The 19647-nt window shown below is 38.7% G+C and overlaps 1 protein-coding gene across 2 annotated transcripts; it reads right to left on the reverse strand.

Annotated features, from left to right (window-relative positions):
- Positions 1 to 1489: 1489 nt before the first annotated feature.
- LOC132842741 (interferon-induced very large GTPase 1-like) lies at positions 1490 to 12946 on the reverse strand. 2 transcript variants are annotated; one of them, XM_060865576.1, is made up of 3 exons: positions 10077 to 12946; positions 9540 to 9968; positions 1490 to 6562 (listed from the first exon to the last, which is right to left on the reverse strand). In XM_060865576.1, the coding sequence occupies exon 3, from the start codon at positions 6493 to 6495 to the stop codon at positions 1810 to 1812; it is 4686 nt and encodes a 1561-aa protein (XP_060721559.1). In that variant the 5' UTR covers positions 6496 to 6562; positions 9540 to 9968; positions 10077 to 12946; the 3' UTR covers positions 1490 to 1809. The 2 variants fall into 2 exon arrangements, with proteins under 2 accessions (XP_060721559.1, XP_060721560.1); XM_060865577.1 differs by lacking the exon at positions 9540 to 9968.
- Between the last annotated feature and the right edge of the window lie 6701 nt (positions 12947 to 19647).

Raw genomic sequence — 19647 nt, forward strand, 5'->3', positions numbered from 1 at the left:
GCTTCATTACATGCAGTAAGACAAAGGTGATAAGGTTGATGGGAAAATGTAGTTTAATGCTACCATGACATAAAAAATGGATGAATGGATGTACTGATTATTATTATATGATTTATATTATATATGATTTATGATATATATGATATATGATTTATATAATAATAATAATAATAATAATAATAATAATAATAATAATAATAATAATAATAATAATAATAATATTTACTAATGATATAGTGTAAATAATTAACAATAACACATTAGTCTCTACCGCCTCCGTCTTGTGTGTGGAGTTTGCATGTTCTCTCCGTGCCTCGGGGGTTTCCTCCGGGTACTCCGGTTTCCTCCCCCAGTCCAAAGACATGCATGGTAGGTTGATCTCTGGTAGTTCTTGATCTCTGGAAAATTGTCCGTAGTGTGTGAGTGTGTGAGTGAATGAGAGTGGGTGTGTGCCCTGCGATGAGTTGGCACTCCGTCCAGGGTGTATCCTGTTTTGATGCCCGATGACGACTTGATGCCCGATTTCTTTTTTTTAACTTTCTCAATTTTCTTTTACACTATGTCCAGGGATGTGTTTGTATTGTTATCTGGTGTTAGAGTTTTTTCCTCTGCTTCTTTTATGACTTCTCCTGCATTTAACAGGTAGTTCATTGTCCTCAGCTGTGCCAGATAACCAGTCATGAGTGAGGCTGGATAAAGCAAAGAAGAATGTTCCAGAGAAGAGAGGAAGAAATAAAGTTTCTGTCTTTGTCCTTCTTGGATTTTTGATAGCTGCTATTTGGGTTGTTGAATGTGCTAATTAATAATGTTACCAGTTACCTTCATAAGTCTGTTCTATCTTAGTTTTGTAATTCTGTTGATGTTATAGTAGTAGTGAAGAGTTACTACCTTAAGATAGATATGCTGCCTTAAGGGTTGCTTTTTGTTTTTATAATTATTTTTCTTTTTTGTAGGTTTTAGGGAGCTGGATGCCGTTTTTTATCCCAGTTTTCTCCTGTTTGTAAGTTAGGGTTAGGCAAGTGGTTATTTAATTTCTTTTTTTTCTTTGTTTAGCTTGACGCCTTACGTTACCCTTTACTTTTACCACCAGGTGGGTGGTGCCACATCCTTTCCTAATGTGTTTTCCCACTTTCTCAACTGTTCCTTGTTTCCCTTGATGTTCAGGTCTATATATGTCTGTCATGATTCAGTCATTATTTGTGATGTGACGTTGTGTGTGAGCTGTAAGGCTGGACGCCGTGTTATCCAGGTTATATTTTCATATATTTTTTTTTCATGTATGTTTTTATGTTTAATAAAATAAGAGCATGCACCAAATCATGCAAGTTAGTCTGATCTGCTAAACGCAGGAGATCGACACAACTGTGCAGATTTGTGTTTGATCCCCGCCACCAGCTGCGTTTGTCCTAAAACGGTACACCTGAAGCAGGTCTTTCACTTTCTGTGTTCCAGTGATGAATAAATGATTAAGACTTTCTGCACAGAGACATAAAATATTATTTAATATTCTTTATTATGCTTGAAACATGAACAAAAAAAATCTGATTATAAAGCACATTGTAGGATTAATATTTCTACTGATAACTTTATTCATTTTTAAATGTCAAGAAAGAAAAAAAAGACTGTGTGTATATATAGTGCATGAAGGTAAAACAGTGTGCATGTAAATAGTGATTATTCTAATAGAATAGAATCTAATAAATGTTTACTGATTAAATTTTTGTCATTTGTTACTAATACAGGTAATATAACTGGTTCATAATAAAGTTACTGTTTATTCTAGGTTTTGTTTAGCAGAGTTGTCTTTCATCAGATATATTGATCCAAACTCTCAATAGCTTGTTCTTTAGTGAAGTCTCTCCACTCTTTGGGGATCTCACCATCACCCTGAAATGTTTTATCATAGTACTTTTCCAGGTCTTTCTGGAATCTGCACACAAACCATTTCCAGTATGCGAGCTGTGAATTGTCTGGGGTGATGCTCCAGGTTGCATAGACTCCTCCTGCTGTTCTGTATGATTTGAAAGGAATACACACACCTTCACTCCCATGTGGGTAGAAACCTGCATCACTTTGCACATTTGTTGTGCAGAAAGTACAGCAGAGATTAGTTGTTCTAATGTAATACATCCCATTCATACCATCTACCCTGTGGAAGGGGACACTGTGATCTCCATCATGATCCTCTACTGTGTTGGTGCAGATGGCTTTACAGAATGGACACTGAACCCAGCAGCATTTACAGAGATGTTCAATCAGAAGCTCATCTGGCTTATTCCTGGACTTCTCAATTTTGATGTCTTTTACATCTTTAAAGCTTTTGTCTAGTTCTGACATCATGTCAGTGAGACCATCACTAACAAGCTGCTGTAGAAAATCAAAGTCTGTAATGTCTTTGTGATCAGTGAAGGTTATTTCTTTTAAGCTCAGTTTATCTGTTAGTGAACTGGTGAAACTTCTCAGCCACATGTCTGCATCACCACAGCTGTTCTTGACCTCTTCAGTTGCAATGTGAACAGCATTTCTTACAGTCTCCACTTTCTCTTTTAGATTTCCTTTAAAAAGGTTCAGAACTGTGTTGTTCTCAGAAATGTACTCATTAACCTTCTCTGTAATGAACTTATTGAAGTGCTTTTGGGGATTATGAATGTACTCCTTGTACTTGTTAAAGTCCTCTTTTTCTGCAAGACTTTTTAAGATGTGTTTCTCAAGATTTGACCTGTTGCCGTTAAACTCTGACATGTTGGATCTGATGTGTGTTGCCAAATCAATGGCAGATTTATTGTAAACTGCTTGCAGGATGGATTCTCTCAGGTTACTGCAGATCAGTTCACCAAACACTTTTGTTGTAGTTGTTCCTTTGCAGTAGTTTCTAAAGACATTGTAATACTGTGGTTTCTTCTTGGACAGATAAACTCTTGGATCATTTGCATCCCTGAATTGTTTATGGTGCTCAGCAAATCTGCTAATCATACTTTCACACACATGAAGGCAGAGATCCAGAGTGAACTCCTTTTTGAGCTTAATTCTCTGGTCCTCACTGTGATGTTGTCCAACTTTCTTCTTGACAAGGTCTGTTATTTCCTGTATATAGCTGTCTTTGTACCCGAGTCTTGTGATTTTCTTGCATGTCGTCTTGATTATTCCATCGGTTTCTTTGATCACATTTATAACCAGAGTTTGTACTAAGTGATTGTCTTCAAAAGAGAGTTCATTCATGCCAGGGACATAATGACATAACCTCTGTCTTTTGAGATTTGCAACGTAAGGTGAATAATCTGGCAGTTTGTCTATTTGTCTGTAGTCTGACAGAGACATTCGTTTATACACAGAAGCTTGATCATTACCCAAAGACAAAATCTTTACAGCATCTTCCCAAAAATTAAAAGTTCTCTCTGCAGGTGTGTCTCGTGTCACCTCAGTGACCCATTTGTCCCACAATTTGTCAAATGCTTTTTTAAGAACTTGTTCATCGGTAATTTCACTTTTCAGTTTCAGAGCGAGGTCTTTGCTCAGATTGAACAGTTTGGTGTCGTATTCTTTTTGTGTGCTTTTTAGTTCAAAAGTCTCTCGTGCATGTTGATGTTGTATAACTTCATTCACATTTTGTTTGGTGTTTTTGACAAGATCTTCATAAAGTTCTCTGATTTTTATTTCACATCTCACTCTCCACTGAATTAAAATGTCTTTGTCTTTGTCCTCTTCAAAGAAACTCTTCATTGAGTTGTCCACTTCCTCTTTGGTCTTTTTCATGGAAGAATAAAGATCCTGTTCTTTAATTTCTTCAAGTTTTTCATTTTCAATTCTGTTATAAAGATTTTCTTCAATTGTTAACATGACACTTCTGAGGGTCCAGGTCCATTTTCCAAACTCATTCTCCAGTTTTCTGTACACTGCTATCTCCAGTGTGTTTTTGAAGCTAAACACAAAGTTCTCATTGAGTAATGCATTCCAAAGGTCACTAATGCGTGATTTAAACTGTGAGAGAGTGATACCAGTAGACGGAGTAGCTTTTTTGAAAATGTCTTTCTTTAGATCCTGGACATTTCTGCTGTATGATGGGTTTGGTGGTGCCATTGGTGGGCTGCCCTCCCAGAGCTGTGCAAAATAATACACATCATCTTGTACATTGAATTCAATAACATCACTGAAACAATCAGCTTCACAGTCTTCTTCTTTAGCAGCTAGCTTGGTCATTTCATCCAGTTTTTCCTGTAAGCGTCTCCTTCCTTCCATGTTTTTCTCTCCAGCAGTGATGTCTCCAACATTCTGATGGACAAACATGCATCTGGGATTCAGTCGGACCTTCTTCATCCTCAGAAAGGCCTGAACGACAATCTGAAGGATGTCCTGCATCTCAGCAGGGTTCTCTCCAAAGATGTTGATTAAGGTCAGGTTTCCGAGACCAACAACGAATGTGGCGAGTTCATTGTCATGATGACGAGTGGATTTTCCTGCAAGCTCAAGCGCTCGAAGTCCTTCAGTATCTACAACTATAATGTAGTCAAACTTCAGCTCTTCCTTCATCTCCTCTGACACTTTGACCAGCTGCATGAAGGCTCCTCTGGTGCACCTTCCAGCACTGACAGCAAACTGGAGACCAAACATGGCATTCAGCATGGTGGATTTCCCAGAGCTCTGAATCCCCATAACTGACAGCACAAACACCCTCTGATCCCCCAGTATCTTCACAAGTTCATCTAGAACTGCTGAAACCCAGATCAGAGGAACATGAGCAGCATCTCCATCCATCAGCTCCAGTGGATGACCAGATTTCAGGACTTCTGCTGCAAGCTTAGGGAGAGAGGTGAAGGTTTTTTCTTTATATTGTTCATTGGATTGTTGTACAGAAATAAAAGCCTCGTATATTTGGCCCATCTCTCTGAGGATGTGTTCCAAACCAAAAGTTGCTGCATTCAGTTTTTCTGAAATTTTCTCAAGCTCATTTTGTTCTAGCTTCATTTGATCTGATTTGTCATGTTTCTTCTTTAGGTCTAAAACTGCCTTCCACTTTTCATTGTACTCCTCATGAAGTTTTGAAAGATCATCTGAGGTGTGTTTGTCCAGGAGAATCCCAACCCATTTTAAAAAGAATAACCTTTCATTTTCTCCTAGATCTTGCAGTGATGAGGTGAAATGTTCCATAAGACCAGAGAGTCTGTAATTATGCTGATCTTCACGGTTTTTCTTCATTTTTTTTCGTTTTTCAGACTTTTGCATTTCTAAGTTGTTCCCATGAAGTCTGTGCAGGTCTTTGTTCATCTCACACCAGTCGTGCCATAACTTCCCCTGACAGGGCAGAAATTTTTCCTTTAATTCTGAACCTTTATATCTCTTTAACTTGCTCATGATCATCTCTGCAGCTTCTTTCCCTTTCTGACATTCAGGGTCATCTTCATCTTTTGTAATCACTTCAGGTTTGTTCAGATCTTCAGTTCTAAAAATTGATGGTGACTTTGAAAGACACTCTTTGATGGTTGTTCTGAGATTCTTGGCTACATCTGACTGATTTCTGTCTTTAAGACCAATTCTGTATTTTCCACTCTTAGATCTAGTGGCACATGATTCGTCCTCAGAAAGTAGACAGATCAGTGGTTTGGAGTCTCTAAAGAGCTTCTGTATAATCTCCTTATATGCTGCTTTTTCATGATTAGAGAAAAGTACAACATTCACTGAGGACATTTCAATCAGGATTTCCAGTTGCTCTTTATTAGCTTCTGCATCACCATGGAGATTACAGAATGCCACACAGTCAGTGAAATAATCACTATTTTCCTTCCCTGATGGACAGAACCAAGCGATCTCCACCACTCCATCCATCAGGAGCCGGTTCTTGATGCTTCCTGGACAGTGTCTGTGGAAGAATGTTTGATGTTTTTCATTTATCAAGCTGTTCATCAGCTGAGACTTGGATGAAGAAACAGAGCCAAGCCTGAAGAAAGCCACCATTGGAGTTTGAGCTTCAGACATGGCCTGGTTTTGACTGACCGCAGCAGAGTGACTCTTCCAACTCTTTCTGATTTGGCGAAAAGTCCAGAGAGGAAACTCAATCTCTCTGGTGAAGGGATTGGGCACCAGCAGAGGCAGAGCATACTGACACTGATCTAGTTTAGTCACTATTAGCTGCTTTAGGAAATGATCAGAGCAGTGGAACATGGCCATCTGGACATCCATGGGGTGAATAGAATATTTATGGGTTTCACTGTCCAAAGATTCTGTCTTTGTCAAAAAAAAATCAGCAAAGTCATCGTTGTCTTCATTATCTCCGGTGTTTAAATAAGTGTGTTCAGAGCTGCTGGAGTCTTCTTCAGTTGTAATGTACCTTGCTCTGTAGTCCATCATTAGCATTCTTTGTAGAAATGTTTTCACTAAGTTCTCCTCTTTACAAGGCTCCTCTTGTAATAAAGTTATTTGAAGAACATCTGATGTTTTCATTTTTTCTTTGTACTTTTCATTAAGCTTCATTCTGATCATCAGTTGCTCTGGTTTTGTCATTTTGAGCTTCTTTCTGTTCTTCACAAGTTGAAACAGCTTCTGTTAATTCATGCCCAGTTATTGTTTTCTGTAAAATAAAATGTAACATTCTGGTTATAAATAATTCTTAAATGACAGTCAACATTTCATCCATGACTTCTATTACTAAGCAACAATAAATATACAGTTGTGACAGAGCTGTGTAAAGAATATATTAGATGTTGGAGTTAAGACAAAAGCAATTAGCCAGTGAGCTGATTTCCTCTCACATACAGTAGATTAACAACGTTTTCTTTTCCACATGTGTATCTTGGAAACTGTAAATCAAATTCAAAAACCAACATCTAAACAGTATGTTTCAGTTTATAACATGATTTTTTTTAAAGGAGAAATATTTAACTGAAAATTTGTAACTAATTTAATGAATTTTAAGGAATCTTTTTGTTTTAAGAAGGAATATAATATAATAATATAATTATTCCTTCTTGCTTGAAAAAATATATATAATCAAGTATAACCATGTTAGAAAGTTCTCCCTAAATGTAAGAACCCCCTTGCCATCCCCCAGAGGGAGCCCTCGCCGGAATACAAACCTTCCGGGCCACAGAGGTCAGTTTTGGTTTCAACTTCCAGGTTTGCTAACATAAAGACACGCCATTAGGACACGAACTATCAACAACCTTGTTGCATACCAAGCCGTTTTTATATCTCGTTTTCTTTCTACTGTGTATGACCATTGTTCTGCTTAATCAGTTCGGACCACGCTGTTAGCCTTGACCTTGTCTGTTTGTTTGCTCTGCCTCTGATATTGTTATGGTTTGAACTTTTGGCCCGTGTTTCCCATTCACGATTTTGTCTGCCAATTTGGATTGATTGCTCTGGATTTTTCTCATTAAAGCTGTGTTCTCTATTCTGCATATGGATTCTTCTGACTCCTCATTACACTCAGGTATCAGAAAGGAAATCTGCTACAACCCTACGTTCTAGGTCTGACAGATAGTCAGTCCAGCAATGTCTTTTGTGATGCTGAGATTGTACTGTTCACAAAAAAAATAAACTTTGATTTGTGTTTTAGTCACATCCCACCACTGCTGTAGGGAGCAAAAATTTGCCATCTCAGATTTATAACAATTCCATAAATATGTAAAAGACTCTATAAAATTATTCTCAGAGAGGTTTTCCTTGCTACTTTCATCTCTGGCTTGCTTATTAGGTACAAATGTTTAAAATGAAAAATGTATATCTGGAATTCATAGGTTTCTCTAGAATTTATATACTGATCTGCTGCCTGTCATCCTGCGACCACTGCCTCTAGCCATTTGGTTAAATGTTACTACCCCAATACATCTCCTTACTCTTCAGTCTGAGCTAAATGCTGCTCTCCTAAGCCTCTTCACTCAGTTCTTTCGCTGACCTTCTGGTGGTTGGCTTCATATCCATCAGGAGCAGAATAGGCTCAACAAAGCCACAAACACCTACAGTATATGATGGTCAGTCTCTTCACACTCAGCAAGAAATCTGATAACTTCAACCTCTTTCTTTTAAAGGCGCCTACTCCTCACGGGATAGTGATGATGGATTGCAGTGGATTATGAGGAGACTTTATTTCAGATAGGGTAATCAATATGATCAACCACTTTTGGATAAAAGTGTTGACTTTCCCAGTCTTCATGCTTATTCTGGACAAGGAAATTTTACACTTTTTTATTGTCACATCATCCTCTTAGGCAATGTGAAATTAAAGATCTCACTGTCAAGCCAGGTAAAGTGGCATTATTGTCATTTCAACCAAATACATCTGATATAGGACACAGTGAAATGAATCAACATTCCTCCAGAATCATGGTGCAACATAAAACAACATCTAAATGAAGCAACACAGAACAAAGACAACACAGACCTACACAGGACTACATAAATTGCAAGACAGTAATTACTAAAACTGGATCATAGGACCAGCAAAAGATGAGCAGACACTTCTAGTGTGGAGAATATCTTCTTGGCTTTTCCTGTTAGGGGCCGCCACAGCGAATCGTCTGTTTCCACCTAACACTATCCGTGGCATCCTATACTCTTTGGCCTTCCTCTTGACCTGGCAGCTCCATATCAAAATCCTTCTTCCAATATAACCATCTCCCTCCTCTGCACATGTCTAAACCATCTCAATCTAGCCACTCTGAACTTGTTCCCAAAACAGCCAACCTGAGCTGTCCCTCTGATGTGCTTGTTCCTAATCCTGTCCATCCTCATCACTCCTAAAGAGAACTTCAACATCCTCATATCTGCTACCTCCATCTCTGACTCATGCCCATTTCTAACTGCTACAGTCTCTAAAAAAATACACCATAGCTGGTCTCACTACTGATTTGTACACCTTCCCAGTGATTTTTTCTGACACTCTTCTGTCACACAACACTCCTGACACTCACTCCAGCCCACCCGCACTTGCCTCTTCACCTCTTTTCCACATTGGACGGTTGACCCCAAATACGTAAACTCCTGCACCCTCTTGACCTCAGCCCCCTGTAACCTCACTGTTCTACTTCCCTCCCTCTTGTTCAAACACATATTCTGTCTTACTATGACTGACTTTCATTCCTCTTCTTTCAAGAGCAGACCTCCACCTTTGCAGGTGTTCCTCCACCTGCTCTCTACTCTCACTACAGCTCACAATGTCATCCGCAAAAATCATTGTCCACAGAGATTCCTGTCTGACTTTATCTGTCAGCCTGTCCATCACCACAGCAAACCTAACCCTAACCCAGGATTTTGAAATTATACTTTTGCAAGTACACATATTAGGGACTTATTAAATCAGTAAATTAATGTATCTTAAATTTGAAATTATTTATATCATCATAACTTCTGACATGGTCAGGTGTGAACGGTACAGTCTCCCCTCCCCAGCTATAGTTGGTTGCATCAGCGATGGTGAGGAGACTGAGTACAGGATTAAATTGGATAACTGCTGTATGGTGTGAGGGGAACCATCTACAGCTTAATGTGACTAAAGGAGGGTTTCCATCCACAGGGTCTCTGTGGACATGGTGGAGGATTCCAAATACCTGGAAGTTCACATTAATAATAATGGACTGGACTAAAAACTCTGAAGCTTTCTACAAGAAGTGCCAGAGCCGTCTCTACTTTCTAAGGAGACTGAGGTCCTTCAACATCTGCAGCATAATGCTGAAGGAGTCTGTGGTAGCCACATCTTTCTTGTTTGCTGTTGCATGCTGAGGCAGTGATCTGAATGTAGCTGATGCCAACAGAATGAACAAACTCATTTGTAGGGACGGTGATGTTGTAGGAGTGGAGCTGGACTCTCTGACTGTAGTGTCAGAAAGAAGGATGTTGTCTAAGCTGCTGGCCATCTCAGACAACATCTTCCGCACACTCCATGATGTCCTGGACGGATACAGGAGTACGTTCGGTCGCAGGCTCATCTAACCAGTGTATTCTTATGTTGGTGACTTGGAACTGTGGTAACAAACCCACTAAAAAACAAAAAAAAAGTATTCTGATAAAAACACACTGATACATTTTCATTCAACACAACCCTGGTATGTTGATGTCCTTCCAAGAGTGCACAAGAATCTTCTTACCTGTCTCTCTTCTGTTGGGTCTTGTTTCTGGCATGTGACATAGTCTGTGAATAAAATTTTAACAGAGCATTTAGGAGACAATACATGTTGATTTTATGCTGGTGTCACTTGGTTGTGAAGCCATTACATTTTCAGGTTGTTAGTCATAAAAAATAGGAATATTCAAAAGAAATGGAAAACACTGCTGTCATACTCCTCTAATACATATCCTGAACTACTCTGACATACTTTTCTGCCACTCCTGACATCCTCATACAGTACCATAGCTCCTCTCTCTTCATCCTGTCATACACTTTCTCTAAATCCACAGAGACACAGTGCAGCTCCTTCTGTCCATCTCTGTACATCTTCATTAACATTCTCAGAGCAAGAATTGCAACAGTAGTGCTCTTTTTGGGCATGAAGCCATACTGCTACTCACAAATATCCACTTCCTTTCTTAGCCTAGCTTTCACTACTCTTTCCCATAGCTTCTGTGTGTGGCTCATCAATTTCATACCTCTGTAGTTGCTACAACTCTGCACATCACCCTTGTTCTTAAATATTGGCACTACTCCATTACTCAGGCATCTTCTCACTCTCAAAAATCCTGTTAAAAATTAAAAAACTCCTAGACACAACCTCCACAGGTATGCCATCTGGACCAACAGCCTTTTCACTCTTCATTCGCCCTCACCTCCTCCTTTCTAATCTTTGCTATTTCCTGCTCTACAATATTCACCTCTTCCTCTTTCCCTCTCATTTTCCTCATATATCAACTCCTCAAAATACTCCTTCCATCTCCTCACCTGTTAGCACCTTTCCGTGTCTATATTTAATCACCCTTATCTGTTGCACATCCTTCTCATCTCTTCTAATCTTTGTCTCATTATTCTGGACAAGTCCTTCTCATCTTCCTTCATGTCTATCCTGACATACAACTCATGGTATGCTTTCCGCTTGGCCTTTGCCACATTTCTCTTCATTCCTTGTAATCTTGTCTATTTTCTTCTGTCCTTTCTACGTCCCACTTCTTTTTAGCTAGCCTCTTCCTCTGAATGTTGTCCTCTACTTCCTTGATCCACCACCATGTTTCCTTATCTTCTTTTCTCTTTCCAGATGACACACCTAGCACCCTCCTACCTGTATCCCTGATCACTGCTGTAGTTTCCCAGTCATCTGGAAGCTCTTCCTGACCACCCAAAGCCTGTCTCAGCTTCTGTCTGAATTCCTCACAACATTCTTCCTTTTTCAACTTCCACCACTTGGTCTTATTTTCTAGCTTTCCTCTCCTCTTCTTCATGACCACCAGAGACATCTTACACATCACCATCCAATTCTGCCTGGCTACTCTCTCTCCTACCAAGACCTTGCAGTCACTAATCTCTCTCAGATAGGCCTTATCTACATAGAATGTATTCTACCTGCATACTCCTACCTCCACTCTTACAGTATATGTAACTCTATGTTTCTATCTCTTCTGGAAATAAGTTAACAAAGTCCTCCACCATCTGTCCTTCTAGGTTCCTTTCCTTTACACCAAAACTGCCCATTACCTCCTGATCACCTCTGTTCATCCTCACCAACATGCTTGTTAAAGTCTGCTCCAATCACTGTTCTCTCCCATCTGGGAATACTCTCTATCACTCTAACTGATATCTATCATCTCTATCATCTAACTCACTCTAGAATCTCTCCTTCACTTCTAACTCACAGCCTACTTGTGGAGCATAACCACTGTTGACATTCAACATCACCCCTTCAATTTCTAACTTCAAACTGATGACCGTGTCTGACACTCTTTTCACCTCTAAAACATTCCTCACAAACCCATCCTTCAGGATCACTCCTACCCCATTTTCCTATTCACACCATAATAAAACAGTTTGTATACCCCTTCAATACTACAGTATATACTTTGCTCCCCTTCCACCTAGTCTCCTGCACACAAAGTATATCTTACCTTCCTTCTCTCCATCATGTCCACCAGCTCTCTTTCTTTCTCTGTCATTGTACCAACGTTAAGAGTCCCTATACTCCTGTCTTTCCTCTTCTTACCTTTTGTTCCTTTATGAAACCTTCTCCCTCCTCTCCTTCCTCGACCAACAGTGGTCCAGCAGTAACTGATCCGATATGGAATTCCCACTGACAATTCGCATTAAGTTTGGAACGTTTTACTGTACCCCAGATACCCTTCCTGACAGAACCATGAACTTCTACCGCTGTGCAATAGAAAGCATCCTGACCAGCTGTGTCACAGTCTGGTATGGGAGCTGCTCTGTTGCAGCGCGCAGGGCATTACAGGGACTCCACTTCCAGCCATGGAGGACATCCAGAAGAAACGCTGTCTGCGTTTTTCAGTTCATTAATTATAGCCATATAGTTCATTAATTATAATTTCAGTTATAATTATAGCCATGTGTATATTATGTTCATAGTACACACACATCTGTAAATTACTCTATATTACCACTTTATTTAACTCATTTAAATCTTGTAAACACTGTATATCCTGCACTTGCTGCTATTGCACTCTGGTTAGACCTAAACTGCATTTCGTTGCCTTGTACTTGTACATGTGTAATGACAATAAAGTTGAATCTAATCTAATGTAATCTAATCTAATCTAATCTAAATTGTGCAACATGATAACCATCAGACTACAAATATATCAGTTGTTCTAAACCCTAAACTCCAATCATCTTAAGCATAGTTGAACAACATTGTATGAAATGTTTCTTTGTTACTCAGACAAAAAAAGTGTATCTTAATTCAAATGTCCATCAAATCAGGGTTTGATCCCCGCCAGCAGCGCTGGCCTCTGTCCGGTATGGCTTAATGAACTGGGGTTAGGGTTAGGAACCAATGACATTAACTATGTTCTGATTTTTCACAAATCAGGGCAAATTTTTGGACAGTATGCAAATTAATCTATTATAAAATGATTTGCATAAAATTAACTTATTCTTTATATAGTTTGCCACCACAATTTTGTTATATTTAGTTTCAGGTCAATAATCAAATTATGTAATTTGGCCTTGGGTGCCAAAACTTTAGCAAGGTGTAAACACTTGTGTGTTTTTTTTGGTTGTTTGTTTTGTTTTTAAATAAAATTTGTTTTACATTCACTTCATTTGTCTTGAGTTTGAGTGTTTCCCTCTATTCTATGCATGAGATCAGGTTTAAGAACAAAACCTAAAATGTCTAAAAATATTTCATCTTACCGTCTACTGTTATCACAATGGAGGATTTTATTGCGTCATCACTACAGTTGTTCAGGATGCGTCTCAGTTGGTTTCTGTCCTCTTCTGTAAAGTCGTGAGGCTGCACCACAAGTAAAAATACATGAGGCCCACGTTCATGTAAAACACAGTCTCTTATTCTCTGACTCAGTTCCTCCTGAGAGAGCTGTGGGTCAAACAGATGAGGTGCATTGATGATGGTGATATTTCTTCCCTCTACCTGTCTACTGACACTCTTACACGGCTTTACTAAATGTGGAGAATCTTCAGTCTCAAACACAGAATTGCCCAGGATGAGGTTTCCCAAACTGCTGGTATGTGAGGGACTTTTCCCCAACAGAACAATCCTCAGCTCTGACACTGGAAATATAAGGGAAAAACACATGTACAATACATAAGAATATATGTACAAAACAATAATCAACCTATTATTTATATATACCACTGAAATATGTGATTTTCCTCACTGGACGTGATGCATAACAATTAGACTAATTTAACTGTAAAACAAGTATATTTATCATAGACAAATGAGCTTCAGATTTATTTTTCTGTTTAAAAATAGCATTCATCAATTATTAGTCTAAAGACCAAGCAGTGAAAAATAGAGGCCATCCAAAACCTATGTAGTAAGCCAGCATAGCATGCAAAAGAATGCCAGTGGTGGTTCTAGGCTACTGATCAAAAAGTGAGTGTTGATGTACCAGACTGTCTAAGCTGGGAGATGAGCAAGGCTCCAATGCTGTCTGCTAATGTACACCAAATAACAAATTTTAGTATTTTTCAAGTCTTAAAACTACTAAAAGTCTAAAACTGTCCTTTATCAAGAACATTGAGTAATCATTCATAATGCAGGTTGCAAAACCAAGTTTAAAGTAAGATGAGCTTTAAAATGTTGGAACTGTTGATTGTTAAGATGTTTTCCCTTTTATATAAGAACAAACAAGGACTTGTTACCAGAGGTTTGAGTAAGTCACACATGTGCAAGTCACAAGTAAGTCTTAACCTTCAAGTCTCAAGCAAGTCCGAGTCAATTTTTGTGAGAGTCAAGTCAAGTCAAGTCAAGTCACTGCTTTATGTCAAGCAATTCAAGTCAAGTCGTAGCTTGAGTCAAGCAAGTCACTGAGATAAATTATTTGCCCCATCTTTTTTTATCTTATTTATCTCTAATGAGTAATCCAGAGAGAGGAGATGAGGAAATCAATGGTATAATAGTCTACAGACTGAGCACCCAGGCAAATTTAGAGGAGGGATGAAGTCAGTGGTGCCACACAGTGCTACACAAATGAATAAATCAACCATGGGGTGGTGTGCAATCATATATGCTATCTTAGCAACAATGTTGTTTTTAATTTATGATTGGGTGTATAGCCTGCAGCTCTGTAGAGAATAACACCAAAGTGCTATTAAAGATTTGTTCTTCTTATAATACAAACATGACTATAAACATGTGGACATAATTATAATTGAGTCTTTGCATTTAAATGACATTAAGCACCTATTATAGAACACACATAGAGGATAGCAATAAGAATAATGGCTTGAAATATTACTTTCACTGGAGCAAAATCATAAATGTATTGTTGTAATGTTTATTATTTTCATTATTATTTTTATTGTTGTTGTTGATGATGATGTTGATTTACAGGTCGGTAACATACATTGTTTTTACTTAGTATATGTTGACAGACACAGAATATATTTTTTTTAATTTTGTGTGATATATTAGATAAATAATACAAATAAAACCTTATTGTTAGAGATTTTCCTCAGTTTGACAAAGTAGCTAGTTTCCTTTAGTGTATTTTAGCTAATTTAGCATGTATTGTAAAATATTACTGGTCTTTTGAACAGTATAAATATTCTGACCGAAAGTTTAAATCGCCACTGCGCTATTTTATCAGTCACAGACCGGAAAAGACCTAAATGTTCTGTTTGGCGTTGTCTCTAAAAGATAGTATCATTTATAGTAAACTAGTGTAAAGATTTTAAGTAGAAAATACACATAATGTATTTCATCCAAAACTCCTTGTTGTGTTACTTTATTAAGATAAATTCATGTCATTTGTTCCTTACCTTCTGCCGATGCCATTTCGTGTCTCGGGTGGAGAAATCTAAAGTGAAAGGAAGATTTCAGCGGAACAATCAGAAACTACAAAATAAAAACAAGTTTAACAGGGCTCTCAAGTGTGATGCACTGAGCGTGACAGTCACTGATTTCGGTCTTTTGTCACGCTCTCCTGTCTTCACATTGTATTTGTCACGTAGAAAAACGTATTATTTATCATATAAATAATATGCCGCAGCGCCCCAATGTATCTGTCCGCTAGAGGTCTTCACGGGTCCACTTAGATCCGAAAACCCGAGGTCCGACCCGAGACCCGAGCGGGTTCGGGTCTAAAAGTTTCATGTGTACCTCGGACACGGGTCGGGTCTAATAATAGCGGCATTGGGTCTCAGGTAATTTAACATGTATGCATTATTACCGGAGGGACCCGAGAAGACCCGAACTACTGTATGTCACGTGTGTGCATCGACTCAAGTCCTTTTCCAACCTCTCCTCTTTTTGCCAAGATTGCTTGCGACATGTGTTTGGCGACATGTGGCTGGTGGTAAGCTAATTTTTGTTGAAACAGACCTGTCAATCAATTTTGAATCCACGCTGTAGCGGTTATTTTAGTGTAGAGTTATGCAACATTCGGGTCCAGTCGGACTCGGGTCTAATTTTTTTCGGGTTTGTCTCGGGTCGGGTCTTTCTTAAAAAAAAAAATTATGCACGTCGAGTTCGGGTAAAAAGTGATTCGGGTCACTTCGGGTCGGGTACATTTCTTTAGACCCGAGAAGACCTCTACTGTCCGCACCGCTGTCTCTATGGAACAGAGCAGTAATCAAGCGCATCTCCCCTGGAGTTCTTACTCGAGCCTGCCACTTAACAGCCAATCAAAAAAAGAGGCTACACAATCTTGTGTGTGTGGTAGAGGTCTAACTCTACACTAAAGTAACCTCTACAGCATGGATTCAAAATTGATTGACAGGTCTGTTTCAACCAAAATTAGCTTACCACCAGCCACACGTCGCCAGCCACATGTTGCAAGTGGTATTGGCAAAAAAAGGAGAGGTTGGAAAAGGACTCAATTCGATGCACACACGCGAGATACAATAGTGCGGGTCTTCTCGGGTCCATTCGGTGAAAACACATTCATTTTTACCAAATATTTTTTTTTTTTTTTTTTTATCAAATTACCCAAGACCCGATGCCGCTATTATTATACCCGACCCGTGTCCGAGGTACACGTGAAACTTCTAGACCCGAACCCGCTCGGGTCTCGGGTCGGACCTCAGGTTTTCAGATCTTTTTCAGTGTGTGTGTGTGTGTGTGTGTGTGTGTGTCTGGTGTGTATGTGTGTGTGTCTCGATGTGTGTGTCTGTGTGTGTTGTGTGCCGCTCCCCATTGAGTCTAACACATAAATAAGTTCAGTGATCCAGAAATATAATCAGAGCTGTGTGTGTGTACGTGTGTGTGTGGTGTGTGTGTGTGTGTTGTTTAATCTCACTATGTTTATCAGAACAAATATACATCAAATCTACCCCAAATATTGTAATTATTAGTATTTTGTAATTATTGTAATTCTGCGGTATTACAGTTTTTTACAATCGCTATGACAGTTTTTTCAATACATTTAACAAGTTTCCCAAACTCTTAACACGGTTAGCACAACATCCGTCTTTGTAGGCTATACAATTAACACATTTCTTGTTGCTTTGATACAAAATGCATACAGTTAACACCAATTTAAAATGCCTGAACTTCTTTTACACACAAGCTCAACCAAGACCAAAACAATGTAATTTTCAGTCAAATTTACAAATGCTTTCACACTGTATGTCAGAACAGATAACATCATGTTCTAAACATAACTTATATAGGCTAAAGTCAAAGTGAACAGCTGTTCATATTGTGAATTGAAATACAAATATATTACCTGTATTTTATTCCATTGATAATGAGAAACAGCTTATTGCAGTTATGCAAATATATAAATCACAGGTTTTTTGATTTTTTGAGGTTTTTTCAATCACATGATCATATGTTATAAAAGAGGACTCTTTGGGCTGATCTTGTGTGGAAAAGGAACAATATAGAGCAACACAAAGAAAGAAAGAAAGAAAGAAAGAAAGAAAGAAAGAAAGAAAGAAAGAAAGAAAGAAAATGTCTGCACGAGGGAGAGGAAGACGAGTACCAGGACAAGGGACAGGAGTTAGAATGTGTGGTGGCGCTCAAAGAAGGACCAGAGCTAGGGTAACTGATCAAATAAGAGCTACAGTACTCTCATTGACCATGTCATAAACCATGGGCTATCATACAGAGAGGCTGGTGAACGAGTACAGCCAAATCTCAGCCGGGACACAGTGGCATCTATTGTCCGTATGTAGCCTTGGATATTATGTTTTATAACACAACATTGTTTGTATGTGATATATACAGTATATATATTTTTTAGGTCAGAAAATTCTGTTTAATGAAAGAAAAAACAAAAAAGCAGAGAGATCAGACAGCAGCATCCATATCCCTCTGTGTGCTGATTTAGTTTAATCCGCCTCCTCGTCGTCTCTTCCTCCTGCTCCACCCTGGCCCTTCTTAGCGTTCTTTCTCTTAACATGGCCCGGACGTCCTCCTCCGTATGGAGAGCGCAGGGAGAAGTCGATGTGCTTCTGACTGTCTAGGTGCACCACAAACGATGGGATTTTAACCCCCTGCTTACGAACACGGATTGCAGGTTCGAGTCCTGCCGGGGTCGCCAAAAAAAAAAAGTATAATCCACTTAGGTTACTCGGAAATAGCCTTTGTGATCCACGAATGAACATATGAGCACTTTTTCCCTCAGAAAGTTCGGGAACAACACATAATCCACAGCAAACTTTGGCAATATGCCCCAGGAAAAAAAAACCCAGAAAAAATAGCTCCATGAAAGTCACTATTTGTTTTAAAGTGTCTATTAATCACTGTATCCTGCCACACTGACAGTATTAAATGGTGGAAAGCAGTGGTGTAGTCCTCAAAAAAAAGTGGTATACTACTACCCCCGCCCACCTCTTAAACCCCCTGTTCCCTGCCACGCTGCCAAAACAAGAAAAGCAAAAACAACACATAGAAGTCAATGTTTGCATTTACATGACATTAACATTAATGCCTTTAGCAGACACTTTTATCCAAAGAAACTCACAGTGCATTTGGGTTACATACATATTATCAGTATCTGTGTTCCCTGGGAATCGAACCCACAACCTTTGCGATGCTTACGTAATACTCTACCATAATGCACTCATACACTTATATAAAAACTAGATAGAAAACATTTTTTCTATCTATTGTAACATGGACTGTGGAAAAGTGGCATAAGGTTGATTTTTTTGATGAATCATCTATTGAACTGCATCCCAATCATCGCAAATACTGCAGAAGACCTATTGGAACCCACATGGACCCAAGATTCACACAGAAAACAGTCAAGTTTGGTGGAGGAAAAATCATGGTTTGGGTTTACATTCAGTATGGGGGTGTGTGAGAGCTCGGCAGAGTGGATGGCAACATCAACAGCCTGAGGTATCAAGACATTCTTGCTGCCCATTACATACCACACGAGAGGGCAAATTCTTCAGCAGGATGGTGCTCCTTCTCATACTTCAGCCTCCACCTTTCTGTACTAATTAAATAATTAAAAATCAAGGCATGATAAGATTTTATTTTGGTAAAATAAGCTTAATCAAAAGGCCTTTACCTTTCATATGTGCCACTTCTGATTCCAAGTGATCAACTAGAAGTCAAGTTATTATCTGTTGTTCCTACAACTTTCAATAGGAGACAAGACTTTTGTCAGGGAGTGTATGGATAAATTTAAAGTAATTAAATATTTCAATATGTTTATGCATTACAGGATTCCTAAAGCAAATATTTTATAGATATAATTTACATATTTCCCCCCCCTATAGATTCAGTGTGGAACCTGCACAAAATGGTTCCACATAAAATGCCTTGGGATGACAGAAGCACAAATACCGAACGGATATATCGCCTGATATTGTGCATTGAGCTAAAGCAAGTACAGAGACCATAGAGTTTAACAGTATCCGTAATAGCTCTTATATATGCAGCAGGATTACATATGTTTGACAAAAGCTGATTTACACATTGAAGTTTACATCACAGTTAAATGTATATTGTTTATAATGCAATAAAAATAATCAAAAAGCAAGGTTTCTCAAAATAAGTGTTGTAGTATAACTATCAGGACATCAGTGATGTGTGAGCTGAATTTGGTGACAATACAGTGTATTACAGTGAAGTTATT

The sequence above is a fragment of the Tachysurus vachellii genome, chromosome 3, assembly GCF_030014155.1.
Source record: "Tachysurus vachellii isolate PV-2020 chromosome 3, HZAU_Pvac_v1, whole genome shotgun sequence".
NCBI classification, from domain to species: Eukaryota; Metazoa; Chordata; class Actinopteri; order Siluriformes; family Bagridae; genus Tachysurus; species Tachysurus vachellii.

What these genes read in the sequence shown, in the direction of transcription:
- LOC132842741 (XM_060865577.1), bottom strand. Translation starts at nt 6,495, where the DNA reads ATGACAAAACCAGAGCAACTGATGATCAGAATGAAGCTTAATGAAAAG.